At 54.4% G+C, this 27,735-nt stretch overlaps 1 protein-coding gene across 4 annotated transcripts in view; it reads left to right on the top strand.

Annotated features, from left to right (window-relative positions):
- The window catches only part of LOC144951748 (F-actin-uncapping protein LRRC16A-like), a 52,904-nt gene extending 26,804 nt beyond the window's left edge, over positions 1–26,100 (top strand). For 2 of the 4 annotated variants that reach the window (XM_078882092.1, XM_078882090.1), the window contains exons 12-39: positions 11–97; positions 2,120–2,223; positions 2,349–2,426; positions 2,822–2,898; positions 3,987–4,091; positions 4,454–4,523; positions 5,000–5,081; positions 5,190–5,289; positions 5,975–6,029; positions 6,195–6,367; positions 7,339–7,407; positions 8,274–8,367; positions 8,760–8,858; positions 9,920–10,060; positions 12,064–12,171; positions 12,911–13,086; positions 13,324–13,411; positions 14,212–14,322; positions 14,446–14,512; positions 14,628–14,833; positions 15,343–15,419; positions 16,282–16,440; positions 17,671–17,878; positions 18,378–18,447; positions 20,128–20,271; positions 20,698–20,832; positions 21,056–21,255; positions 22,743–22,864. In XM_078882092.1, the coding sequence (XP_078738218.1) occupies positions 11–97; positions 2,120–2,223; positions 2,349–2,426; positions 2,822–2,898; positions 3,987–4,091; positions 4,454–4,523; positions 5,000–5,081; positions 5,190–5,289; positions 5,975–6,029; positions 6,195–6,367; positions 7,339–7,407; positions 8,274–8,367; positions 8,760–8,858; positions 9,920–10,060; positions 12,064–12,171; positions 12,911–13,086; positions 13,324–13,411; positions 14,212–14,322; positions 14,446–14,512; positions 14,628–14,833; positions 15,343–15,419; positions 16,282–16,440; positions 17,671–17,878; positions 18,378–18,447; positions 20,128–20,271; positions 20,698–20,832; positions 21,056–21,252 (3,080 nt within the window). In that variant the 3' untranslated portion in view covers positions 21,253–21,255; positions 22,743–22,864. Of the gene's footprint in view, positions 1–10; positions 98–2,119; positions 2,224–2,348; positions 2,427–2,821; positions 2,899–3,986; positions 4,092–4,453; positions 4,524–4,999; positions 5,082–5,189; positions 5,290–5,974; positions 6,030–6,194; positions 6,368–7,338; positions 7,408–8,273; positions 8,368–8,759; positions 8,859–9,919; positions 10,061–12,063; positions 12,172–12,910; positions 13,087–13,323; positions 13,412–14,211; positions 14,323–14,445; positions 14,513–14,627; positions 14,834–15,342; positions 15,420–16,281; positions 16,441–17,670; positions 17,879–18,377; positions 18,448–20,127; positions 20,272–20,697; positions 20,833–21,055; positions 21,256–22,742 lie in introns of all 4 variants that reach the window. The other 2 variants (XM_078882091.1, XM_078882094.1) reach the window with 2 other exon arrangements.
- The last annotated feature ends 1,635 nt before the right edge of the window (positions 26,101–27,735 follow it).

Here is a 27,735-nt window from a genome sequence, read left to right as displayed (position 1 = left end):
GCACGTGCAGGGCTCTATCAGCTGAGTCAGCAGCTGAGCCGACTTGGCAAGGGACTACGCAGTCTCAACCTGTCCCGCACAGCGCTCACGCTGAAAGGTACGATCACTCACTCACTCGCTCGGTCAGCTAGCCACGAAACCGGTCGCTCACGCACGTGCGCACTCACTCAGTCAGCTAGCCACGAAACCGGTCGCTCACGCACGTGCGCACTCACTCACTCAGTCAGCTAGCCACTAACCTGCCCGCTCACTCACATGCTCACTCACTCACTCGGTCAGCTAGCCACTCACCCGCTCACTCACGCACGTGCTCACTCACTCACTCGGTCAGCTAGCCACTCACCCGCTCACTCACGCACGTGCGCACTCACTCACTCGGTCAGCTAGCCACTCACCCGCTCGCTCACTCACATGCTCACTCACTCAGTCAGCGAGCAACTCACCCGCTCACTCACGCACGTGCGCACTCACTCACTCGGTCAGCTAGCCACTCACCCGCTCGCTCACGCACGTGCGCACTCACTCACTCGGTCAGCTAGCCACGAAACCGGTCGCTCACGCACGTGCGCACTCACTCACTCGGTCAGCTAGCCACTCACCCGCTCGCTCACTCACATGCTCACTCACTCAGTCAGCGAGCAACTCACCCGCTCACTCACGCACGTGCGCACTTACTCACTCAGTCAGCTAGCCACTCACCCGCTCACTCACGCACGTGCTCACTCACTCACTCAGTCAGCTAGCCACTCACCCGCTCACTCACGCACGTGCGCACTCACTCACTCGGTCAGCTAGCCACTCACTTGCCCGCTCACATGCGTGCTCACTCACCCACCCAGCCATCCAACCACTCGCTCACTCACTCACTTGGCCAGCCATCCAACCACTCGCTCACTCACTTACTTGGCCAGCTAGCCACCCACTCGCTCACTCACTTACTTGGCCAGCTAGCCACCCACTCGCTCACTCACTGGCTTGCTCGCTCACTCAATCACTCGCTCGCTTGCTCACTCCCTCACTCACTCACTAGGTCGCTCGCTCAATCATTCGCTCGCCCACTCCCTCACTCACTCGCTCGCTCACTCACTCACCCACCCACTCGTTCGCTCACTCACTCGCTCACCTATCCAGCCAGCCAACCACTGGCTCACCCACTCACTTGGCCAAACTAGCCACCACCCACTCACTCATTCACTCGCCCTCTTATACATCTAGCAAAAAGATTATGCCAGGCCAACATAGCCACGATGCACTGCCTGTTTTATAATAGGGCTTTTCCCCTTTTTTCTGGCAACAAAACTGAAACCTTTTTACGAGGAATCATGTCTGCATTAACCACAATACTTGCAGTCAAAATGCAAGCAAAAAACATACTATGATTATATATGCATTGTCCTTGAAACTGTTTGGTCCAGACCAAGGGACGGCTTTCTTTCAGTTTCAAGGACAATGCATATATTATCATAGTGTGCAGACATGAATCCTCGTAAAAAGGTTTCAGTTTTGTTGCCAGAAAAAAGGGGAAAACCCCTATTATTATATTTTGGTACTGGCAAAGGAGGTCTAATGATGCACTGCCTGTTTGTTTACGATAAAGCTGAGTGATGTGCACTCTGATCAAGTTGTCCCGCGCACACAGTCGCCCACTCACCGCAACGTCCCCACCCCGCCACCCACTTGGCTTGCCATGGGTCGCAGTCACAGAAGGATTCATGAATTTTTAAACAGGTCGGCAATTGCTGCTTTTACAGAGGTCATTGGGTGCCTGCGTGCGTGCGTGCGCGCATGAGCATTCCCCTCTGAAAGGTTCTTTGTAAATGTCTTGTTGTTGCTTGTGTCTGTGTATGTGTGTCCACGTGCATGTCCATCTGTGTGTGCGTGTGTGCCCGTTCTTACGTTCCTGTGCCATGTGTGTCTGTCTGCGGGCGTGTCCACGTATGTACATCTCTAAGTACACGCGTGTGACTTCTCGTATATCTGTGCGAACGTTGCCCATGTTGCCAACGTGTGCGTTGCGTTTCATTCCCACGTGCGTCCGCGTGTTGGCGTGCGTGTGTCCCTTGCGTGCGCGTCTGTGCGTGTCCGTCGCGCGCGTATACGCGTGTGTGCGCGTGCGCAGGGGTGAACGCGATGTCGCAGGCGCTGATGACCAGCGAGTTGACCCTGAACTCGCTCACGTGCCTAGACCTCTCTGGTGTCATCCTGCGCGCAGATGAGACGTCGGTGAGCGCCGCGCAGACACCTTCCCCGCCACACCCCCTTGCCGTCACCCGCACAGGGAGTGGGCCGCCACTAGGTCGACTCAGCCGTGACTGGCGATTGTGCCATCTTCCCCCCTCCTCACCCAGAACCTGTACGCGTTCCTGGCGCAGCCCAACGCCCTCGCGGTGCTTGACCTGTCCGGCACGGAGAGCGTCGTGGAGACGGTGAGGGTCGCGGCGGCCGCGGAGGGGACGCGTGTGTGTGTGGTGTGTGTGTGTGACGTGTGTCAGTGACGTGCGTGTGTGTTACGCGTGTCTGTGACGCGTGTGTTTGGTGTGTGTGTGACGTGTGTACGAGTGACGCGTGTGTGTGGTGTGTGTGTGACGTGTGTCAGTGCCGTGCGTGTGTTACGCGTGTCTGTGACGCGTGTGTGTGGTGTGTGTGTGAGTGACCTGTGTGCATGTGACGTGTGTGCGTGTGACGTGTGTGCATGTGACGTATGTGTCTAGTGTGTGTGACGTGTGGCGTGCGTGACGTGCGTGTATGGTGCATGCGTGACATGTGTGCAGTGGTGTGTGTGTGGCGATGTCTCGACGAGTATGGCGCTGTCGCCTGTCAGATGTTCGGGGCGCTCTTGCGAGGCTGCTGCCGGCACTTGCAGGAGCTGCGCCTGTCAAAGAACGTCTTTTCCTATCGGTGAGACTCGCCCAACAGCTTGCAACCAACAGAGACAGAGACATTATCATTATGAGAGTTGTTTCTTTTTGTTTGCATTTTGACTGCTTGTGTTGTGGTTATTGCAAGCATGATCCCTTGTATAAAGGTGTCAGTTTTTGTACCAGTTGAAAGGGTTAAAACCTATTACTATATTTTGCCACTGGTAAAGGAGGTCTCGTAGTGTAAATGCTTACCCCGAGCTCTCAATACTCTGATAGTGCGCTGTCTTTGAGTTGTACGCCTTTTGGCGTCATCTGGTCCAACACCAATGGAGACTTGGCTCTAGGAAAAGCTGTCTCGGGTGTGGACCAATCAACTTCAAGAACAGTGCATATCATTATCAGAGTTGTTTCTTTTTGTTTGCATTTTGACTGCTTGTGTTGTGGTTATTGATCCCTTGTATAAAGGTGTCAGTTTTTGTACCAGTTGAAAGGGTAAAAACCTATTACTAGAGACACGATGTGTTCATGGCGCTGCCCTGTCAGACGGCGCTGCAGTGTTAGACGGCGCTGTGTTGTTCGTGCTGCTGTGTTAGATGCGTTCATGGCGCTGCCATGTCAGACGGTGCTGCAGTGTTAGACGGTGCTGTGTTAGCACTGCTGTGTTAGATGCGTTCATGGCGCTGCCATGTCAGATGGCGCTGCAGTGTTAGACGGTGCTGTGTTAGCACTGCTGTGTTAGATGCGTTCATGGCGCTGCCATGTCAGATGGCGCTGCAGCGTTAGACGGTGCTGTGTTAGCACTGCTGTGTTAGATGCGTTCATGGCGCTGCCATGTCAGACGGCGCTGCAGTGTTAGACGGTGCTGTGGTAGCACTGCTGTGTTAGATGCGTTCATGGCGCTGCCATGTCAGACGGCGCTGCAGTGTTAGACGGTGCTGTGGTAGCACTGCTGTGTTAGATGCGTTCATGGCGCTGCCATGTCAGACGGCGCTGCAGTGTTAGACGGTGCTGTGTTAGCACTGCTGTGTTAGATGCGTTCATGGCACTGCCATGTCAGACGGCGCTGCGGTGTTAGACGGTGTTGTTCGTGCTGCTGTGTTGGATGGCGCCGTGGTGCCGTCGCAGGAAGGCCCGAGACGTGCTGCCCTCCTGCAGGCGTTTCTTCAGCAGCGCTCTCATCCTGTCTCACATCGACCTCTCCGACACCCGCCTACCCGCCCCCGCCGTCCGGTGAGGAAGCCGGATCCTTCGCCTGCTCACCCGCTCACTCACCAACTCACTCACTCACTCACCCATTCATTCACCTACAAGCTCACCCGTGCAGGCATTCGCCCGCACAGGAACTCACCCGCTCATTCGCCCGCCCATTCATCTACAAACTCACCCACTGCGCCACGGTGGAGTGGCGGTGTCACGTTGGCTGTGGGACAGGACCTCCGCATACGAGGACCCGCGGGCTGTGGATTAAGGGATTTACCATCATTGGTGATGAATCGATGAGCACCTCGAGCGTGACCCCGGGTTGACGGCGTGACCTGGGGTTGACCCCGAGATCACCCCCCTTCTCCCTCCATGCTCACGGCGCCCCACAGGGAGCTGCTGCTGGGGCTGGCAGCGAACAAGCACCTGCAGGACGTGTCGCTGGAGCTCAGCGGCTGCGAGGTAAGAGGCACCCGTCGCGGACGAGTGAGTGAGTGAGCGAGCGAGCGAGCCAGTAGGGGAACGAGCGGGCGAGCCGACGAGTGGGCGAGCGAAGAAGTGGACTAGAGGGCGAGGAGTTGAGTTAATGAGTGGACTAGTGAGTGGGCAATTGAGCGAGTAGGTAAGTGAGTGAACTATTGAATGACTGGATGAGCAAGCAAATGAGTGTAAACGAGCGGGTGAGTGGGTGAGTTAGTGGATCAGTGAGCGGCTGAGTGGCTGAGAGGCTGAGTGAGCGGGTGATTGGGTGAGCGAGCAAATGACTGGCTGAGAGGATGCTTGGTTATTGAGTGAGTGGACAAGTAAGAGAAATGAGTGAGTGAGTGAGCAGGTAAAAGGATGAACAAGCAGCTGAATGGGTGAGCGAGCGGGTGAGCGCGTAGAGCCGGCGTGTTGATTCGCGAGCCATGGTGGCTGGCTGCTGCTGCCGTTGACAGTTGCGTCTGGAAGGATCCAAGGCTCTCAAGTACTGCCTGGAGGACGTCCCAAACCTCTCACGCCTCGACCTGGCCGACAACGGTAAAGCCACGTGCTCGATAAGGGGTGGGGGGGTGGGAATGGGAGGGGGGGTGGGTGGGTGAGTGGATCCGCGAGTGTGAGTTGAGTCGCATGTTTTTGTCGCCCCAGGTCTGGATAGCGATCTCCTGTCGCTCATGAATGTCCTCGGCAAGAATCGCTCCATACGCCACCTCGACCTGGGCCGTAACTTCTCCAGCCTTAAGCCCAAGTGTGTGCTCACCTCCTCACCACCTCCTCACCCACCCACTCACTCACCCGCCTATCCACCCTCTCACTCACTCACCACCAACCTAGTGTACTCATCCAACCACCCGGCCACCCATTCGACTGCTCGTCCATTTGCCTGTTTGTCTTCTCTCTGCCTTGCTCACTTATCTTATCTTAAAGGAGTTCACATAGCTCCTGAACCAAGGCGCTTTACAAAAAATTAACAATGGTACTTATGAATGTAATGGTGGAGGTGAGGTGAATGAAATAGATGAGAGGATTCAACGGGCGTGAATTCGCGAAATCGATGACGGTAAATAACGATGAATGGATCCATCTTCTTGGTTCTTTCGGTAAAGTCACGAAGAAGGGAAGTAATAAAATAATAAAAATAAAACATAATAAAACAATTCTCACGACGTTTTGGCCACAACGGCTGCTTGCGTTGTGGCCGAAACGTCGTGAGAATTATTTTATTATGTTTTATTTTTATTATTTTATTCCCTTCTTCGTGACTTTACCGAAAGAACCAAGAAGATGAATCCCTGCAGTCACGAAAGCTTTAAATCGAAAGATGAATGGATCATCATCTCTCATCCACACACTCGCTCTCTCTCATCCGCACACTCATCCCCTCCCTTCCCACTCGCCCCCTGCGTCCCCCCCTCCCCCCGTGTCACCTGCAGGATGCTGTCCAAGGTACTGGACGGGGTGGTGCAGCTGATACAGGACGAGGACTCGGTACGTAAGTCCGTGTCGGGTTTTCTCGGCGTTTAAACGAGCACCCGGCGCGTCGTGCAAACGCCGTCGCTGCCTCCTCGTGAAACGCCCCGGCCTTTTAACAGCACTCGGCCCCGACGGCCAGCGTACGCTACACGGGGGACCTTTGTCTGTTGCGCGGAGCAGATGCTGCAGTCCCTGTCGCTGGCCGACTCGCGGCTCAAGAGCGGCACGAGCGTCGTGGTGAACGCGCTCGGCAGCAACGCGACCCTCGCCAGCGTCGACTTGAGCGGCAACGCCATGGGGGACCTGGGGGCGCGCATGCTGGCCAAGGCGCTCGCCATCAACAGCTCGCTCCGGTGCGCGCACGCACACGCACGCACGCACACGCAACGCACGCACCCACACGCTTGGGTACGCACGCACGCACGCATGTACGCACCCGCACTCTGGTACACACGCACACATGCGCAGGCTCCTGTACACACAAAGCGGTACACGTTTATGCTTCGGTGCACGTGTGCGCACGCACCCAACGCATGCACACACGAACACAACCGCGTGCTTGCCGTGAGCTCTCGGTGAGATCACGGTGTGTGCGGTAAGCTCTCGGTAAGAACGCGGTGTAAGTGGCGAGCTCGCGGAGAAATCACGGTGAGAACACGGTGAGATGACGGTGTGTGCGGTGAGTTCACGGTAAGAACGCGGTGTGTGTGGCGAACTCGCGGAGAGCTCACGATGAGAACACGGTGAGATCACGGTGTGTGCGGTGAGTTCACGGTAAGAACGCGGTGTGTGTGGCGAGCTCGCAGAGAGCTCACGGTGAGAACATGGTGAGATCACGGTGTGTGCGGTAAGCTCTCGGTAAGAACGCGGTGTGTGTGGCGAGCTAGCGGAGAGCTCACGGTGAGAACACGGTGAGATCACGATGTGTGCGGTGAGTTCACGGTAAGAACGCGGTGTATGTGGCGAGCTAGTGGAGAGCTCACAGTGAGAACACGGTGAGATCACGGTGTGTGCGGTAAGCTCTCGGTAAGAACGCGGTGTATGTGGCGAGCTCGCGGAGAGCTCACGGTGAGAACACGGTGAGATCACGGTGTGTGCGGTAAGAACGCGGTGTATGTGGCGAGCTCCCGGTGAGAACATGGTGAGATCATGGTGTGTGCGGTGAGTTCACGGTAAGAACGCGGTGTGTGTGGCGAGCTAGCGGAGAGCTCACGGTGAGAACATGGTGAGATCACGGTGTGTGCGGTGAGTTCACGGTAAGAACGCGGTGTATGTGGCGAGCTCGCGGAGAGCTCACGGTGAGATCACGGTGTGACTCCCGCAGGACGGTGATCTGGGACAAAAATGGCACGACCGCCCAGGGCTTCCAGGATGTGGCCAGTGCCCTAGAGAAGTAAGTGTCACCTCGCGTACCCCCCCAGCGTGACCTCGCATGACCCCAGTGTCACAAACTCCCTCGATCATGTGCCCTCTTGAGCAATGCACCCTGATCCTAACCGATCTTGTCGGATCTGGAAAGCTGATCAGGCTGGAGCATGATTAGTACTTGCGCTGAATATTGCCTAGGAATATGGGCTCTCATCGGTTTGGCCAGTGAAGTGACCAGGAGATGGCACTACAGCATTGGATTCCTAATTCTATCGGTGTGGAGCTTAGAGTGTCATGTGAAATGCTCATGCATGGAACTGGCCAAACTTCCCAGTGTAGCAGGACCCACCTGATAAAGATTCTTGAGGCTCAGCAGACTTTCCTTGGTAAACAAATCAACATTATAACCTAGACGCGTCATTCAGACAGCGTCTGAATGACGCTGTCTTTCCAACAGACCTGTTCTTCACCCGAGGACGGCTGCTTGCGTTGTGGCCGAAACGTCGTGAGAATTATGGTTTTTGTGACGTTATTGAGCGTTCTTCTTGGTTCTTTCGGTAAAGTCACGTAGAAGGGAAATAATAAAATATTTTTTTTTTATAATGTTTTATTTTTATTATTTTATTATTTCCCTTCTACGTGACTTTACCGAAAGAACCAAGAAGATGAACTAGAATTCACAGCCCGTTGTGCTGGATGAAGGTCTCTCCATGTCGTGTCGGTCACGAGGATTGTTTGACCACACTTCACGACGCTAGCATGTGCGGGTCGGTGGCGGGTGGAGACCCAGGACTGGTTGAGACTACTGTTCGTCACTCTCGGCTCGCCGTGGCTCACGGCACACTGAGCTAACCGCAGTGCCACCGCTCCGCTCCTTAATCTCTCCGCCAGGAACTACAGCCTGCGATTCATGCCCCTTCCCATGCACGACGCGGCGGCCGCAATGAAGACGCAGCCGGAGAGGACAGAGGAGGCCCTGCAGAAGGTTCAGACTCGTCGCCCCATACACACACGCGCACACACGTGTGGACACGTGTGTGCGCGTGTGTGTATGGGGGATCTTTGTATGTGTGTGTGAGGAGAGGTAGTGCAGCGGTTACCGCACTGGGCTACGAACCCGGCAACCGTAGTTCGATTCCCGCTCGTGGCTAACACAAGTGATGGTTATCTGAACCGGTCCTGGTAGGTCAACTCGGCCTCAAATGAGCACCTTTTACAGTGTAATAAACATCGCCACTGGGGAGACAAAGGCAGCCTGGCGTGGTGCTGGCCACCCACCCCCTCTTGTGTCTTCATAGGCGGTCGCTAACAGCACTTGCCGCAACAGTCTGTTAAGGCTATATGGGGGGTCTTTGTCTTTGTGTGTGACCGTGGCAGATGGAGAAGCTGCTGTTGCGGAACCACGGCTCGCGGCGTTCGTGCCCGGAGCAGGCTTACCGCCTGCAGCACGGCATCCTCGCCAGCACATCCCAGCAGGTCAGGGAGTCGGGGAGGGCGGCAGGGGTTATGGTGGCCACCTGTCCGGGTGTGAATGTCCAGGCACGATCCGAACAGTCTTGAGGTCTGGTACCGCCGGTATTGTGTTGAACTTTGTTACAAGATACTGGACAGTCTTGATATGCCTGGCGCTGACTGAGATGTGTGGGTTTTGGTCTTGAGTTGAAAAGGTGGCAGCCCCCTCCACCGACTCGCTGATTCACTCACCCACCCACTCATGCATTGATTCATTTGTCAAGTCGTTCAGTAGCTCACCTACTCACCCACTGATTCACTCATTCATTCACTCACTCACTCACTCGCTCACCTGTCTCACTCACCTACCCACTACAGTTGCCACCTGTCCGGGAATTGGCATCTGTGTTTTTGCGGTAGGTAGTAATTGATTCGTACCGAGATCTTGTTGAACTTTATTCTATTTTACTGCACAGCCTTTATAGGCCTGGTGCTGACTGAGAAATGTGTGTGGGTTTGGTCTTCGGTGAAAAAGGTGGTGACCCAAGGGCAGCAAGAGGTCAGGGGTCAACAAATACCACAACGGGGATCAGTGGCAAGAGAATGTCGCTGTGTGCGTCTGTGTCTCTTTGTGTGTGCGAGTGCACGTGTGCGTATGTGTCCGTACGTCTGTGCGTGTCTGTGCATGTGTTGTACACGTGTGTGTGTGTGTGCAGATGTGGACGCGTTTGTATATGCGCGGGCATGCGTGTGTGTTGTTGTGGGTAGTTGGTAACACAGCGGTCCGTGCGCTGCGCTACGAACCCCGATTTGAATTTGATTTCCGCTCACGACTGACACCGGTGAAGAATATCTGAACCTGTGCTGGGCCTCCCCTGGCCACCCACCCCCTCGTGGGCCATGCCAGTTTTGTACGTATGTTGCATTTATTTTGGGCTGCACAACCGTGCTAATCGGACGTGCGAGTCCCAAAAGGTGAGAGAGAGAGCCTTCGCAGGTGCTACTCGCTAACAGTACTTGCCCGAACAGTCTTTTAAGGCTATACGGGGGATCTTTGCGTGCGTGTGTGTGTGTGCGTGGGTCAGCTGGTGGACAGGATGTGCGTGAGGGCCCAGGACCAGCTGAGGGCCCTGCAGACGGGAGGGGTGGGGGCGGCCGAGGGCCCTGTCCGCTCAGACATGATGCACGCTCAGGCCCTGCTGCAGGAGGCCAAGAACTCCAAGGCCGTACGTATGTAATGGGTTCCGGAGACACTTGTAGAGGAAACTTCTTTATTACAATCCAACAACACTCCATTCAGCCTAGGCACACAGCCTAGATACACTACTCTGGCTTCCTCGGAACTCGCCCTCACAAGGACGTAGAGCCGGGAGTTCCAGAGTCCCACCACTGGCCCTCACAGCGTCCCAGGGTCCTGAGATGGCTGGTCTTGGGTCTTGGGTCTTGAGCTGCGACTGGCCCCGATCGGCCAGGGAGCTGCCCTTTTATGCCTCGTCCCCAACGAGGGGTGGGGTTGTGTGCGCCCCCAGGTATCCCACAGAGCATACACAGCCCCCCCCCCGTTGGTGGTGCCAAGGGGCTTAACTGGCTGGGGTGCCTAGGGTCCCAGCGCCTGGCGCAAAGGGGCTTAAGCGTTTGGGTTGCCTAGGGTCCCAGAGCCCCCAGCAGCCCCTCCCCTCTTATGTCACCACACGTATAATGGACATTGAACTCTGGCTGTTGCCATTGGGACAGGAGCAGATGGGCGGTGGGAGGGGGGGGATAGCGCCATCCAGCCACCGTGGAGAGATGGTAACTATCTCGCCTGGTATACAGGAGGTCGTGGGTTCAATGTCGACCCTGACAACTGTATATTTGGAGGTTGCGTGTTCTCCCCGTGGTCGCGTGGGTTTTTCTCCGGTTCCTCAGTGCACCTTACCTGGTGAAATAAAAAATAGTTTCTAGTTTAGTTTAGTTCTAGGCCACGGACGGCTGGGGCTGGATTCACGGCAAACGCACGGCCGCACTGCTCGGTGGTGCGCTCCCAGTTTGCAGAATAATGATACAAATTCCTGCTTAGATAATTATTCAATCTAGATTTGAAGTTTTCGTGACCAAAGAGTATCGATAATTATTCTTACGTTAGCACATTTTATGACAACAGCAGCAGCAGCAGCACTTTCACTGCAATCTCAACATGTTAAATTCTATTGTTTGGATTAGGCCACTAAGTAACGATGTGACCCTAATCTGTGTTAAGAACCCTCCACCACCCGACACAGCTGGACATGCAATTGTCACGCAGTGCACAAGCGTTTAACAACACACCGGCTATTATTGTTCCAGCTCACAATCCCCGCAACCACAATTGTCAATCTCAAGATGCTTTACAAAACTGAAGAAACTACATTCGGATTAAATGGGGCATGACGAGTGGGTTAGGGGCAGGGAAAACAGGAGTGAGGGATAGAGATACCCAGCAATCGGGGCCCCAAATCAATAACAAACAAACAACATCGACAACAACGAGCCCCGGGGCAGCCAGGGCAGCAGCAGCAGCAGCCAGGAGTCCCAGGGCATCCTGGGTAGACCAGGGCCTATTCAGCACGGAGAAGGCAGCAGAGGAGAGAGCTGCAGTCCTCAATACGTAGGTATGCATGTTGAACTTCTTTAGCACCGTACTTGGCCAATTGCGCCAATCGGAGGTGCGGGGCAAGGACAACGAACTAACACACGAGAAACACTTTCACGGGAACTAACAGAAGCAGGGAAGAGTCTTTGCGGCAGAGGTCGCAACCGGGTACCCGATACCCGTACCCTACCCGATACCCGGCTACCTGTACCCGGCCAGGTACGGGTACCCGTTTGCGACCCTGGTGTGGCCGGGTACGGGTACGGGTAGGCCGTGAGTCACTGGTGAGTAAACGTTTGTCACTCATTTCGGGTAGGGTACGGGTAGGGAACGGGCACCCGTACCCGGCCGGGTACGGGTACCCATTTGCGACCCTGGTGCGGCCCTGAACGGGTACGGGTAAGGAATCAAAACCCGTTTGCGACCTCTGCTTTGCGGCGGCAAAAACGGGGAGGAAGTTGCGGCCATGAGAGAAATTGCGCGGCCGATGGCGGACCTCGGACGTTCTTGCTCGAGCCGCGCGGCCGTGCGCAGCGATAGCAGAGAGGGACCGTCCCGAGCCTCTCGCCTCGCAGCTCACCCCAGCTTCCATCACCTCCCCCCGCCCTGCGCGTGCAGCTGCTGCCCACGCTGTTCCACCACAGCCCAGGGGGGCCCAACCCCCTCAGCGTGCAGATGGAGGAGACGACGGCGGAGGTGGCGGCCGTGCTCGACTTGCAGCTACAGGTGGGGGGGGGCTTCCATGCCACGGGGGGGGGGGGGGGGGCAGTCGCCCGCTTCGCCCGGCAGCCCAAGTTCCATTCCCGATCGCGGCCCACACCAGTGACGATTATGTGAAGCGGTCCTGAGCCTCCCAGAGGCCAACTCAGCCTGAAATGAGTACCCGGTGCAGCGCGTGAACATCGCCACTGGGGAGACAAAGGCGGCCGGGCGTGGTGTCCACACCACCCTCTCGTGTGCCGTGCCGGCCTTCATAGGTGCTACAGTCTAACAGCAGTTTAAAATGTAATTGGCTTTCACACCAATATCCATAATAAAGGTTTTTTTGGGTAAGATCACAAAAATGTGAATGTGTCGTTAAACCCGCCACCACCCAACAAAGCCAATTAGTAGGGTTTGTCACGTACGCAAAACATGCCAATTACTACTTCAGCACCACCGGTGTCTTGGAGAGTAAACCCACAACATTTCTAATTGGAGTCCGACGTTTCGCTGGTGATTACAACCATCCTCATCAGTCGACAGCCAGAATTGTGAAGAAGTCCTCCTGTTTCGGTCTTAAATAACGGGAGTGACGTTGACGTCATCACTGCGGGCCTATCGGGGTTTCCGCGTCGGTGCGTGATGTGCTTAGCGGGTGCGCGCCACGTGCGGTGCACGTGGATGCATGCCACATGCCGTGCGTAGCGGACGTCGTATTCGTGGGGCACGTGTGCGTGCGGCGTGTGGCGTGTGCGGCGCACAGGCGATGCTGGAGGCGATGGTGCGCGTGGGGGAGGGGCTGTGCCCACACACGACGGCGGCGCCGGGCGTCCGTGCCGCCCTCCTCGCCGCCGGCGCTGAGAGAATCTCCGTCCCGCGCTCGCTCGTGCGGAGCCTCGGCCTCGAGCAGGCGGCCGTGGAGCTCCACGACAAAGCGAGGTGCGGGGAAAACCACGGGCGCCACGTGCTCACGCAACCGCTCGCTCAGCCACTCACTCTACCCGTACTCCTACTCACCGACTCTACACCTCTTGTACAAAGACGCCGCTCAACCCTGGCTGAATTGTCCCCCGTGTCATCATCTATCCTGCTGTGTCTCTGTCCGTGCGCTCGGCTATCTCTGACCCTGTCACTGACCGCGTCCTCCAACCCCCCCCCCCCCCCGCGTGTCTCCAGCGAGGTGCGCCTGTCCCTGTCGGCACTCCTGGCGGACCGCATCACGGACAAGCTCTTGGAGCAGCTGTGCGGCGTCCACGCCAAGCTGGTGCGACGCGCCACGGTCACCTCCTCCTCCCGTCGCCGAGTGTCACCGAGTTTTCTTTTCCCGTAGCAGTGGCGGGGGGAGACCCGCGACCGGTGGGCCCAACGCGGCCCACACAAGATGTACCCCCCGCCTCCCCCGCCTCTCGCCATGACCATCTTAGATGCACTAATCGGGTACTGGAGAGGAATATTTTTGAGCTGGCAGGGTCGCTTTGTCGATGCGCACTGTCCTAGCGCGGTCAACGTTCAGCGTCAACTAGATATATGTATGTGTGTTGAACTTCTTTCGCACCGTACGTAGCCAGTTCTGCTAATCGAAGGTGCGTGGAGCCGCCCAGAATTCGATTTTTTTTAATTCTGCTCGACCCCTGGTGACCATCCGGTTCCCCACCTCCGCTTGATAGCAACAACCGCTACTTCCTCCTAAATTCTAGATTTGAAACTTTCGTGACGCAAGGATTAATATTCTTAGGTTTTTTCGGTAAAGTCACGTAGGTAAAAATTTTTAATTTAAATTAATAAAATTAAAATTAAAATCACGGCGTGATAGCTGTATCAAGTCACTTGATACAGCTATCGTGCTGTGACGGTTCCACCTGAAGACGGAAGCTTGTGTTGCCTCCGAAACGTCGTGATTTTTATTTTACTTTTATTTATTTTAATTTTAATTTTTTTACCTACGTGACTTTACCGAAAAAACCTAAGAATATTCCTCCTAAATGTCACCTCTCCCGCCGCCACGAGCCAAACAGCCGTGGGGTATGAAGCGGTGCGCGCTGACATTGACGCTGCCGCCCCCAGGCTGGGCACCTGGCTAGCCACGGCCTCGCGCTGGGGGGGCAGCCGCCTCCCGCAGGACAGACCTCACCGCAGGAAGACGGCGCTCACTCCGAGGAGGCCGACATCGTCACGGTAAGCGCAGCCGGCGTATTCCGGTCGACGCCGGAGCCTGAACTTGACTTTTTCCTCGCGTCCCCGCCGATCCAAGTAAACCCTTTGACCTCTTCGACTTTGACCTCTTCAACCCCTCCCCAGATGTCGCCCGTCTCACGCAAGCGGAGCCTTCGCAACAGGAGGATGCGGCCGGTGTCGCGTGCCTTCGGTATGGCCGCCCCCGCCTGCCGGCGTCTGCCGGCACTCGTGAAATTTCACTCGCGGTGTTCTCGTCCCGTCGTTTCATTTCCTTCCTGGTGAATGCACCCGCCTCTCCCCCACAGCCGACGGCGCGCTGGATGGCGGAGCCGTGGCTGCGACGGCAGCGGCGCAGAAGGGCGGCACGAGCGAGCTGCCGCCGATGGACGTGTCGGAGCCGCCGCCAGGAGATGCGGGGAGGCTGGAGCACGTGACCAAGACGAGACCCAAGAAACCGGGTCGGCCGGGGAGGCAGCACCGCCCGGCCGTCTCCGCAAGTCTCCGCGCTGTTGTGAGTGCTCGTCAGCAGTCGCACGAGGCGGTCACGAGTGCGGGATCCACACCAAAACGCCACGAGCCTACTGCGGATGGCTCGCACGGGAATCGCGATTCCCACGTTCAAGAAATTCTCACTTTAACGGGATTGGAATGAGGATTCCGCTACAGTAAAACTCTCCCGATAGAATCCCATTCATTGCAATAGAGATGCAGGAATTGCCACTCAAACGAATCGGGACTCTTTGAGAGCCTTGGAAAAGGCCCGTAGAATCCTCGTTCATTTAAGTGGAGATTTTCCCGAGTTGACCAGGCCTCACGGGTCCTGCTGTCTTGCCCGATGTCCTAACTTGATTTCTCAGTTGCTGTGACCATGCACGGACAATGACGTTTTCTACGTGTACGGTTATGTTCATCGTAAATATATTATAATGAGCAACGGAGGTTAGTTTATATGACCCCACACCTCTACACTGACCTCTGCCCCCACACCCCTCCACCGACCCCCCCCCCCCTCCACCCCAGCAGGATGAGGGAGCTGTGGATGAAGGAATCGCTGAGTTCTTCACCAAGAAAGTCCTTCCTCCTTCAGCCAGGCTCCAGTGAGAAGCACAAACCGGCAGTCATCATCACTGTCACCACCACCATCATCATCATCACCACCACCATTGTCACCATCATCACTACCATCGTCACCATCATCGTTACCATCAGCATCATTAGCGTCACCATCATCTTAATGTTCATAAGTAAACACTACCACCATCAACACCATCATCGGCACACACCACCACCTCCATCATCATCATCACCTCCCGTCACCCCCACCACCCTTGTGAAATCAGCTGTAGTTGTGTAATAAAGGTCGTTGAGGCGACTTCTGGAATCCGGTCTTTATTCGCTTTTCATTACAACACTCCTTCACGCTGCTGACAGACAGCGTGAGAGGGATAGAGAGAGACATGCGCAGCCACGTGGCAACTTGGACCCCCGCTCTGGCGTGGCCTCCTCCTCCGTTCGTTCCAGTTCTGACCACGTGTTGCTCGTCTCCAACCCTATTTAATACCCGGGTCACGTGGTACGTTTCCACCAATCCTGGTTAGCCTCTATGGAATCTTCCAGACTCCCCCGTAGGCTCCCGGGACCACGCCCCTGACTCGTCCCCCCATTGGCTGTGGCCAAAGCCAGCAGAACCAATCCTCTACAAACAGCTGTCACCTTTCCATTACGTCAGGGCCACGCCCCCAGGCTTCCCCCCATTGGCTATGGACCAGGACCGGCAGAGCCAATCATCGTGACGAGTTGTGATACGTCAACGACCCGGATATAACCTCACATTACAGTTGTACAATATAGGGCGGCAGAAGCGATCTCAATGATTATGCTCCCACTCTTATTGCCGCTCGTTCTGCCGCTCCTCTTGCTGCTGCTGCTGCTGCTGCTCCTGCTGCTGCTGCTGCTCAGGGCTGTGGGGACAGAGAGGGGACAGCACCCACAGGAAGAAGGCCCCAAGGGCAGGAAGGGCAGCTTCTTCTCCTTCCTGAAGCCCTGGGCCCCACGCCCACCGCAGCTCACGTCTCAGCCCAGCTTGGAGCTGGGCCCGGCCTCCACAGCGCCCGACAGGTGTGTGCCCGGCCACACCACACGGCTGGAGCGAGAGAGTGTTTTGAACTCGTAGAATTTGGGAGTCAGAATACTATTCTTAGGTTTTTTCTGTAAAGTCACGTAGGTAAAAACATTAAAATTAATAAAAGTAAAATAAAATAAAAATCACGAAACGTCGTGATTTTTATTTTATTTTACTTTTATATAAAAATCACGAAACGTCGTGATTTTTATTTTATTTTACTTTTATTAATTTTAATGTTTTTACCTACGTGACTTTACCGAAAAAACCCTAAGAATATGAATCCTTGCAGTCACGAAAGCTTCAAATCTAGAATAGTCAGAATACTACTTTGTATGTGGTCCCTGCCTGGGGTGCAAATTTTGTAATAGCAATATGACCCCCCCCCCACCTCCCACCTTTCCCCCACTGCCTGGGGTAAAAATTATGGTTATGGCCGAGGGTTCTGACACCTCCTTGGGTCAGCGTTGGACTTGGGGAGGTTCATATAGTGTGTAGAAATCTGATGCCCAGCATCCCAGGGTAAAAAGTATATGGAGGTCAAAATATTGTCTCACACCGGCATTGCCTGCACACACCGCAACAGCAGCCGTCATTCACCACTAAGCGGCTAGGTGCACTTTGAGACCCACTGAGATGACTGACAGATACATCACCTGTGCTCCCTACTGCGCCAAATTTTATCCACCCGGCGTTCCACTCTTTGTTGTGAGCACCGCTCCTCCACCGTTGTTGGCAGGCGACTGCCTCCAACTGCCCAGTAGTGTCCTTCCTCCTGCACAGAGGCCGATCTCGACACCACTGGTACCGGTCATCGGCAAGTCCAATCAGCTCCACGTTCTGTACTGCATCTTCTCCAGCCCGTGCCATGCCCATGGTCGGAAATCGCAGAGTTTTCCTTAACTTGACGCGTGTCCCCGCGTGTGCCCGCCTTTCCGCCACGTAACCCCGTGTATTATGTTTTATTTTTATTATTTGATTACTTCCCTTCTACGTGACTTTACCGAAAGAACCAAGAAGATGAATCCCTGCAGTCACGAATGCTTTTAAATCGAAATGTAACCCCGTGTGTTATGGCGTGTCGCAGTGTGTGTCTGTGTTCCCTGTGTGTCCCTCTTCTGGCGTGTCTCCACGTCTCTCCACGTGTCCTCACGTGTTCACACCACGTGTCTCCACGTGTTTCAGTGTGCCCCTGTTTCTCCCCACGTATCCCCACGTGTCTTCAGCTCTGAGTCGTCGCTGCCGCCGCCGCCGGCAGTGGAGAAGGACGCGGTGGAGTTGGCGCGCGAGGGCCCCACGGAGGCGGCCGCAGCAACGGAGGAGCCGGCGCCCCCCGTGGAGCGGTGGCGCTTGTTCGGCGTCCCCGTTATGATGCCGCCCCACCCGACTGGCCCGCCATCCCAGCACCCCGATCTCGCCTCCGGCAGGACCAAGGTGACCGATCGCAGCGTGCGTTGCACACCACGTGACCTTCGCTTCCTGTCTCTCCCTCTCGTTCTTCTCTCGAGTTCCTCCGCCGCCCGAGGACAGATCCGCGGCACGGGTTCCCTCCATCCGATCCGATCCTGGCTACCCGGCAATCCGCGCTCCGGTTTCAGAGGCAGGGCTACGGACGAACGATAGAGGAGGTGTCCCCCGCGCCTTCCACAGCGGCGGCGTTTAGGCGACACCGTCGCCGGACGCAGTTGAACGTCGCGCCCAGGACGTAATTTGGATTTTCCCAAGCGGATAAACGCGTCCGCACCCCGGGGGGGGGGGGGGACGCTGCACAGGACGTGCATCTTGCGCATCGCAGCGGGGACCGAGTCGTTTAGCAATCGCGCACCCTCTTCACTCACCCTGCCTTGTCTCCCTCGCACTCCCGCGCTCCTCCTCCCGTCTGTCCGCCCACTCCCCCTGCTGCACGGTGGCGGCGGATTTCCGTCGTCCGCAGAAATCGGATTCGGTCAGCCAAGACGACGACGACTCGACGGACAGCAAGAGCTACGCCCCGGGCCCTGGAGGTCAGCCAGGTCCATGACCCCTCCCCTCCCTCCCTCCCTCCCACCTTACATCCCTCCCCTCCCACCTTCCCTCCCCTCCCTCCCACCTTCCCTCCCTCCCACCTTCCATCCCTCCCCTCCCACCTTCCTCCCTCCCTCCCCTCCCTCCCACCTTCCCTCCCTTACAGAAGAAAAATGAACTATCATGTCATGCCATATCATTTTTCCATCCCTCCCCTCTCACCTCCCCTCCCTCCCACCTTCCATCCCTCCCCTCCCACCTTCCCTCCCTCCCACCTTCCATCCCTCCCCTCCCACCTTCCCTCCCTTCTTCCCCTCCCTCCCACCTTCCCTCACTTACAGATGAAAAATAAACTATCATGCCATATCATTTTAGCCTGGATTCACAAAATATGTACGAAAGTAATATCTAACAATATTAACATTGCAGAAATAACCTTACAATGTGTTAAACAACAAATCATAACAATGAAGATTAAAAAGGTTACAAAGATGACTTCATTAGGAGTAACTTCAGGGTTTCTTGAACGCCCCGTTGGGCTGCTAGCGGCAGCGTGCGTTAACGCGAACCAAGAACCAAGGCGGCGGATCTGCGACAGCATCGCCTAGCCCGTGACACTGGGCGCTGCCGTGACGTGGTGACACCATCAGAGTTTTAGATAATGTTTTTATCGTTGAATAATTTTTTATTTAGAAAATGTAACATTACAAAAAGAATGCAATCTTGAGCGCGTAACTGTGAAACGCACGCACGGCGTAAGTGTGAAGCGCGTCCCGAAAAGATTAAGCGCTTAATGCGAATTCGCGCTATGCGGGGATGGGTGCCCGTTAATCAAGGGACGCCCGTACAAGCGTGTTAAGAAAAGACGACGCGATTGTAATCGCGTCACGTGATGCGAACAGGAAAAAAAATACGGACTCATGAGCGCGGAACGGGGAAGTGTGGCCACAGGAGGAAGTAGGAACGTGGCGTTCGGCAGTGATGCGTCCGCACGTGACTTGTAACTGATCGTAAGCTCATAACAACAACAACAATTATAATGATTTAATGCATTTGGTATCGCTGCTGTGTTTCACCGACGGGTATAGGCTGCCAGTCGAGGGATGGTGTAGTTGTCGAGTGCAATCCCAGTTGAGTAAATTTGCAAGTAATTTCTACGAACAAAAAGTTAAGTTTAACCGTGGCATCCACTCTTTTTCTTATCGAATATCACCGCTATATTTTTTTAATGTTCCCCGCACACACAGCAGCGTAGCCACCGCCCGGCGTAGTTTTCACATTCAGTCTTAACCAGGACGGCCGGGAGGTTCTCTGACCGCATATCTCTGCTCGACCGAGTCCCTGCACCTTGGCTTCTAAAAGCCGGTCACGGTGCGGTTGGTCGGATCTCCACATCAGCAATTGTTTCTTGCTGTGGTTGTCCCACCTGATGACGGACGCTTGTGTTGCGCCCGAAACGTCGTGATTTATTATTTTATTTCTATTATTAGAAAAACGTTTTATTATTATTTATTAATATTTATTATTATTATTATTTTTTACCTACGTGACTTTACCGAAAAAACCTAAGAGTAAGGATCTCCTCCGTCCCCCGATTCGCCGCGAGTGTTGCGTCGTCGCGGGCTCGGCGGCGGTGCGCGTGGCACCCGCGGTGACTGGCGCTCGGCGTCGCCCCGCAGGCTCCGCAGGGGAGAGGAGGATGACCGCGCGGCGCCGGGCCCTGCGGCCGCCCGCGAACCGGGACCTTCGCGAGGACGACGGTGACGTGGCGCTGGAGGGCCCCGCGACGGCCGTCTGGCGGTACCGCCCCAACGGGCCCAGCGGTACGCGGCGGCGACGTCATCGTTGTGGGCTGTGCTCAATCCGCTGCTGGATGATGGCTTCCCCAAGTTGTCACCATCTCTCGTGGTCTTGCAGTGCAACAATTCGTCCAGTTCCGTCTCTTGCGTGGCGGCGTGTTCCCTGCCTTGACTGCCACTGCATTTCTCTGTCTCGACCACCGCCTCGTGACCCGAGTTCGATTCCCGCTCGTGGCCAACACCAGTGACGATTATCCCCTACGTAGACTCGGCCTCAAATGAATACCTGGTGCGGTGTGTAAACATCGCCACTGGGGAGACAAAGGCTGTCGGCGTGGTGCTGGTCACCCACCCCCTCGTGGACCGTTCCGGCCTTCATAAGTGCTCGCTAACAGCACTTGCTCCTAAAGCTATACGGGGGGATCTTTGTTTTTGTGTCCACCCACGCAGGCGATGAGGGAGATGGCGAGGAGAATGCTGCGAGCGAGTCACAAGCGGCATCCTCTCCTCGACTTCCGAAGAAGCACGAGGCCGACCCGGCACCCAAGCGGCCGGCCGTCCCCCGGGCCGCCCTGCAGCCTCGAGGTGAGCATCGCGGGCCACGTGGGCCTGCGTGGGTCCGCGTGTGTGCGCACTGTCGTTGCGGTTGATGCTCGTGGTTGCATTTGGGTCCATGTTTGTGGTCGTGAGGAGGTTGATGTTTGTGGCAGTGTTTGTGGTTGTGTCATTGCCGTTTCTTCTGCGGCGGTGGTGCCAGCACCAGCGCATGATGGCGAGCGCCGCGCATCTAACGTGTGCCCGGGCGCAGGCTCAGCAAATCGGTGCCGCCCGGCCTCCATGGTAGAGGAGGGCAGCCCCAGCTCGGTGGAAGACACCGTCTTCTCTGACCCTGCCGACCAATCACAAGCCTCGGCGGCAAGGCCCGTCACGGCGGAGGCGGAGCCTCGGAGGTCACGGAGGATGATAGTGAAGTGCCACTCGCTGGGGCAACAGCTGGACGAATAGCCGGTACGAGGGAATGCCCGCAAACTCTACGGGCGTCGCGTGCCAAATATCACGCGGCTCTTAACGTCTGCGACCAATGTCCTCGAACGCCAACAACCACGATTCCTACCGTGCTGTATGCGCCGAATGATCGGTGATAAGCACGTGCCTGTATGTTGAACTTCTTTTGCACCGTACGTAGCCAACCGTGCGAATCGGAGGTGCGGGGGAAGGACAACAAACTCACAAAAAAAATCGCGACATTAATTTCAATTAGCCTCGCAACATCACGCGGGGACGTGTTTACTACTCGTCAGGTTGCACGCAGCAGGGGTAACCGACGTAACGTCACTTTTTACGGAAAACACCGGTGAACGTGCAAAGGTGTCCCACGGTGAGTGGCAAAGGACTGCAGTTTGTGAAACCCTAGCTCATCCCAATTGCCCGGTGAGTCTCGTTTAATCTCAAGTGCCATCTCAGCCCCCCCCTCCCCTCCGCTGAGTCCTCGCTTTTTCGCGCATCCGACACCAATAAGGAAGTCGCCCTGATGTCCACCCGTCACATCCACCCACAGTCAACCGCAACGGCTTCTGCAGCTCCACTCTTCCCCAGGCTTCCCACGGGAAACACCCCCGGGAGGCCTTTGTGGGATTCCCCCTATCCCTCGTGAGTCACAGCGTCGCTTGGCTCGTCTCTGATGCCGCGTTTCCACGGCCACCACGGACCCGCCCAGGTTCCCATGGCAGCCGTACCAGTTATTGGGGCTGGGGCACCGGGCCCACAGTATCCCTTTCATCGGCAAAGACACGGCGCTTTCATCTGCACTGCCCAGAGAAGCAGGTCGCACTCTTGCAAACGAGACCATACCCGGCTCTCTCGAGCTCGTCTCCAGGTTAAGCAATTCACCTCGTCCTGAAGGCCACAGGGTCAACACAGATAAGGGAACGAGTTGCCAGCAGCGTCCCTTTGCGCAACTCCAGCAGCTGCGACTTGTTTCACGTCATGGACTTTGACTGAGCTCGTTTGTGAAGCCACTGTTGGATGAAGTGCCTCGCCATTCCATATCGGTAATAATAAAAATAGTTCAATTTGTAACGCGCGCAAATTTGCAAACGTAGTGGCCGCAACTCAGAGGCGCGGAGCCAAGCTCAGAGTCGCTCGAAAGCGCGTGATTGTAGAGGTGAGTCTTTAAGTCTTTCTTGAAGGAGGCGATTGAGGTGATGCTGCGAATGTGCAGAGGGATATCGTTCCAGACTGTTGGGGCTGCCACCGAGAAACGGCGCATAGACACGATGACCATCCTGGATCTCGGTATCAAGAGGAGGTCGTGAGTCGCGCTGCGCAGGCATCTGCCGTGTGCTGAGCTGCAAGTTGTCATGGGGGTTGTTTGACCATACTTCACCGTGCTGGGCAGCACCGGTTGTTAACTCATCTTAGCTCGATTTAACTCTAGATTACGTTAAACTAAAACAGTTTTTTTCCTGTTAACGCTCGTTTCCCACCGGCTGCAGCGGCGAAGGAGCAGGAGAGGCTGTGGCTGACGGCCCCGTGCCGTGCTGCTGATGCTGGAACAGGCCTGGGCCACCTAAGCCCCCCGCCTGCTGCCCCTGGTCGAAGGAACCGAGCTTGAATTAACCTCCTGAGCTGTGCGCTGGTCTCCCTTTAAGCGGTGCCTTATTTCACACGCGCTCATCTCGCGGTCCCACGCTTCCTTCGAACGTGTTGCGTCGATGTGTGCAACTGTAAATCCTCAACGCGCAAACGTCGCTCGCTCCGCTGTGCATGCGAGCCGCGGGTAGCAGTGAGGGACTGCTGGTTTAACTCTTGCTAGCGGGGCCACGCTCAGCGTTGCTGCCACCGGTGATTGTTCAAGACATGGGGAGTCACGTTTTCGGGATGGGTGGTGCAGTGATTCGCGCTCCGTGCTATGAACTCTACAACCTGAGTTCGACTCCCAGAAACGGGTCGATGCTGGGTGAGTAAAACACAGATTCCATTAATTTGGACCAGTTCTGGGCCTCCCCTAGGTCCAGAATCTGCTACAATGTGTAAACATGAACACAGGGGAAAGGAAATCAGCCGAGTGTAATACTGGCCACATCCGCCCCTGTCGTGTGGCAGAACCGGCCTTAATAAGTGCTCGCTGACAGCACTTGCCCTGACGGTCGTAGGCTACACGGGGGACTTTTACACGGGGGACTTTTATACGAGGTCAATGTATAAAAGAGCCACTCCCAGGCTCCGGGGTCACAGTGTTCATTGAATTCTTCCTTCCACCGAGAAATGGAAACTGAGATTTGCCAAGCCACGATCGCCCAAGGTCCGGCGCCTGAATATCACCAGGGCCCTGGTCTGTGCTCCTCCCCACTGAGTCATGAACCATTGCTGTTGACGCCAAGTGCTGCCAGTGTCTCGTTATGAACTTGAACTCGCAACTGTTTTTTGTGATGTTATTGAGCGTTCTTCTTGGTTCTTTCGGTAAAGTCACGTAGAAGGGAAATAATAAAGTAATATTTTTTTATTATGCTTTATTTTTCTTATTTTATTATTTCCCTTCTACGTGACTTAACGAAAGAACCAAGAAGATGAATCCCTGCAGTCACGAAAGAAGCTTTAAATCGAAATTATTGAGCGTTCTTAACGAGTGTAGTGTCATTCTGGATTGTTAATGTTATGGTCAGTATTTGTTCATGTTTTGCAGGGGCGGTATTTTAATAATTGTCGTTCTGCACTGTTGCTATGATTAATGCCAAGGAATGTTCAAGCAATGCAAAGCAAAGGTTGCGTGTGCAAACGATGGGAGGCTCAGTGGCACCGCGGCTGCGAGCGGTCGCGCATTGACCTCTACTTCGTGGGGGTTGCAGAAACTCGGCAAAGTTATCTCACGCCGGACCACAATCCCAGGCTCCAACGATGGGTTACGTAACACCCACTCTCTTAACATATCCCAAAGCGCACGCGGTACGCTCGGTAACATAACCCAGCAGCGTTTTGTTGTTGTTTGTTTTGCTGCTGTATGAAGGTGAATATGCTTGAATGGAAAGTGGTGTGTCAGTCATTTTCCACGTTAAAGAGAATGTGGCGGGAGGTGTGAGGGTCTGGGTCAGAGAGACGCGGTTTGGCCGGGACACGAAGCCGTTCAAGTCTCCCGCTCGCTCCTCTTGGCAATGGGTTAAAAGCGATTGGAACCGCTACGACACGATGCGTGCGCTGACTTGATTAGTCAAATCGTGAGGAGTGGGAATTGATAGGAGCTGGTCCAGTGCCTTTCCTCCCGGGCCCCTCATCCATGCTGGCACTGGGTATACGCGTGCAGTATTGTAGCTGTTGAGTGTGCAGGCGGTGTTACTGCACGGGGCCCACGGGCTAGAGGGGCCCAGGCACTGGGTTGCAAGGAGGGGAATGGCAAACAGGGCCCCCCCCCCCATTTCATTCTTTGCACCAGGACCGTGCTGACCAAGATACGTCGCACGGAGGCCGCGTTGGCAAGACGTCATGAGGACGTTCATCGTGGCTTTTACATCGAATTTATACCATTCATACTTTTGATATAACAGTTGGTTTAATAGTTATGTAATTTGTTACGTAAACTCGTGCAATGTTATGCTGTGCGCATACTGTAAAGCTGAATTAAATCGAGGTTCGCACTGACTGTGAGCAGTGTGTTTTAATAATGAATCTGCCATTTACACGATTTCAGACGTACGTTTCACTTGAAAGATATGGGTAAACAATTAAATGCAAGAAGTGGATTTTACTTATGTCAACAAAATAGGACTGCGATGATGATGATGCAATTAATCTCTCCACCTTGACAGGGGAGAAATCCTCATGAAATGCCCAGGTGTCGGACATTCTCAGTCGAACTGTGACTGATACACGCTGGGATGGTGATGGTGCCTTCAGTTTTGTGAAGTCGTCAACAGTAAACATGGAACGTTGGGCCAACGTTGGGTCCAACGTTGGTTCAACGGTTCCAACCGCACGATGACTGGGTGAACTTCAAGATGACGACCCACGTTTGTTACGATGATGATTGTGAACTGTTGACTGTGTTGAGGGTGTCTCCATGGTCCTGTTGTTGAGTGCTAATGCCATGGCAGCTGGCAGGCCTGCCCATCTCTTTATGACAGACCAGAGGGATGGTACAGAGAGACAAACAGACAAAGATCCCCCGTGTAGCCTTAGACTGTTGGGGCAAGTGCTCTTAGTGAGCACCTATGAAGGCCGGCACGGCACACGATGGGGGTGGGTGTCCAGCACCACGCCCGACCGCCTTTGTTTCCCCAGTGGTGATGTTCACATACCGCACGAGGTACTCGTTTTAGGCTGAGCCGACCTAGGACCGGTTCAGATAATCGTCATTGATGTTGGCCGTGAGCGGGAATCGAACTCGGGCTGCTGGATTCATAGTGCAGCGTGCTAATCGCAACACTACCACTCCCCACATAGCCCCCAACACTACCACACACGTGGTCCAGACAGTTCACAATTTTACAGTGAGATGCGCACGTGCTTTTCTGTAAACCAGTGATTTGCCGGTGAGTAGTGATGAAGATGTCACTGGGCTACGAAGTGTCCAGGAGACTGCAGTACAGCAAGTGGGCTGTGTGGCCCTTTGCATCCAGCCAAGTGGCTCCGTGGTAGAACAAGTGGCTCACAATTGAAAGTTCAAATGCTGGTTGGGGCTTGACTCATCATCCCTCTGGGGTATGGTAAAACATTAGTACCACTTTGTGGCAAGGTCAACAGAGGTTGTCCTTTAGATAGACTCGCTCCCGCCAGAGGAATGTGGAATTACACCACTGACTCAATTATCACTTAATCAAAAACATAACTTTGACCTTATTGGTTCTTTCGGTAAAGTCACGTAGAATTGAAATAATAAAATAATAAAAATAAAACAATAAAATAATTCTCTCGACGTTTCGGCCACAACGCAAGCAGCCGTCCTCAGGTGGAGAACAGGTCTGACTTTGTCTCCTCGACAGACCTGTTCTCCACCTGAGGACGGCTACTTGCATTGTGGCCGAAACGTCGTGAGAATTATTTATGTTGTATTTTAATTATTTTATTATTTCAATTCTACGTGACTTTACCGAAAGAACCAATAAGATGAATCCCTGCAGTCACGAAAGCTTTAAATCGAAATATAACTTTGACCATTGAGTGTTATCCGTTCGTATGCCTGTGGGGGCTTCTCCAGACCTGTGTACTCTGCTTTTCCCCACACATGCAATGAACGCCTTAATGGATCTGGCCAAACGTGTCCGTTCAGCAGCACACTTCTGAAAAGCAATCTTGAGAGTTGGCGAGGTCTATTATTTTTCGATTTAAAGCTTTCGTGACTGCAGGGATTCATCTTCTTGGTTATTTCGGTAAAGTCACGTAGAAGGGAAATAATAAAATAATAATAAAATAATTATCACGACGTTTCGGCCACAACGCAAGCAGCCGTCCTCAGCTGTCTTTCCGACAGACCTGTTCTTCACCTGAGGACGGCTGCTTGCGTTGTGGCCGAAATGTCGTGAGAATTATTTTATTATGTTTTATTTATATTATTTTATTATTTCCCTTCTACGTGACTTTACTGAAAGAACCAAGAAGAGGTCTATTATTCTTTGATAAATGGCATTCCTAGAACATTGCGCAAAATGTCACTGCCAATTTCATTTAAATCGGTACAGAAGTTATCCGGCCTCAGGTGGTAACAGTTGATGGTATCTCTGTGGCGCAGTGCTGCTTCACAAACGATGTTATTCCACGGCACTCACACTATGGAGCTTGCTAGACCTTCGCGGCCACACCGAACCAGAAAAATCACTGTGGGTCCCCGTGTGGGTGGGTTGGTTGGTGACTATGTGGGCGGGTGGGTGGGAAAACCATTGGTAGCCGAGAGAGAATTCACGATACCTTTACCTATTCTAGATTTGAAGCTTTCGTGACTGCAAGGATTCATATTCTTAGGTTTTTTTCGGTAAAGTCACGTAGGTAAAACATTAAAATTAGTAAAAGTGATTTTTATTTTACTTTTACTAATTTTAATGTTTTACCTACGTGACTTTACCGAAAAAACCTAAGTATATGAACCTTTACCTATTCTTACTGATCTCATCGAGAACGAGCAAATGCAGGCGGTGCTGCCGAAATCCGCGACAGGGAATTTGATTGTTGACGAGTGGAGATGAACGTCACGAAGGAAGTTAAAGCTTCTAAAAGCAGCTGTTTGCCCAAACCGCAGCAGTGCCCGACCGAGAGATCTGCCGCCCAATGGGGAGTGCAGGGCGGGACGTGGGGGATGGATCGGCCACTGAACGGCACGGACGAGAGTTCGTTCATCCCAGCTTGCGGCAGTGACGTTTCTTGACTTTTGCTACGATTACAAAGATGCCGTGGGCACAGCGGGGAATTTTCCACCGCAGGCACACCGGTTGCGAATCGCTGCCCCGGGTGTGGGTTGGTGTGAGTTGGTGGGGTGGTCTTCATCGCAAGCGAGATCGCTTA

The sequence above is a fragment of the Lampetra fluviatilis genome, chromosome 63 (genome assembly GCF_964198595.1).
Source record: "Lampetra fluviatilis chromosome 63, kcLamFluv1.1, whole genome shotgun sequence".
Classification (NCBI taxonomy): domain Eukaryota; kingdom Metazoa; phylum Chordata; class Hyperoartia; order Petromyzontiformes; family Petromyzontidae; genus Lampetra; species Lampetra fluviatilis.
Note: the sequence above shows the minus strand (reverse complement) of the source record. Positions and strands in the feature narration are given on the sequence as shown.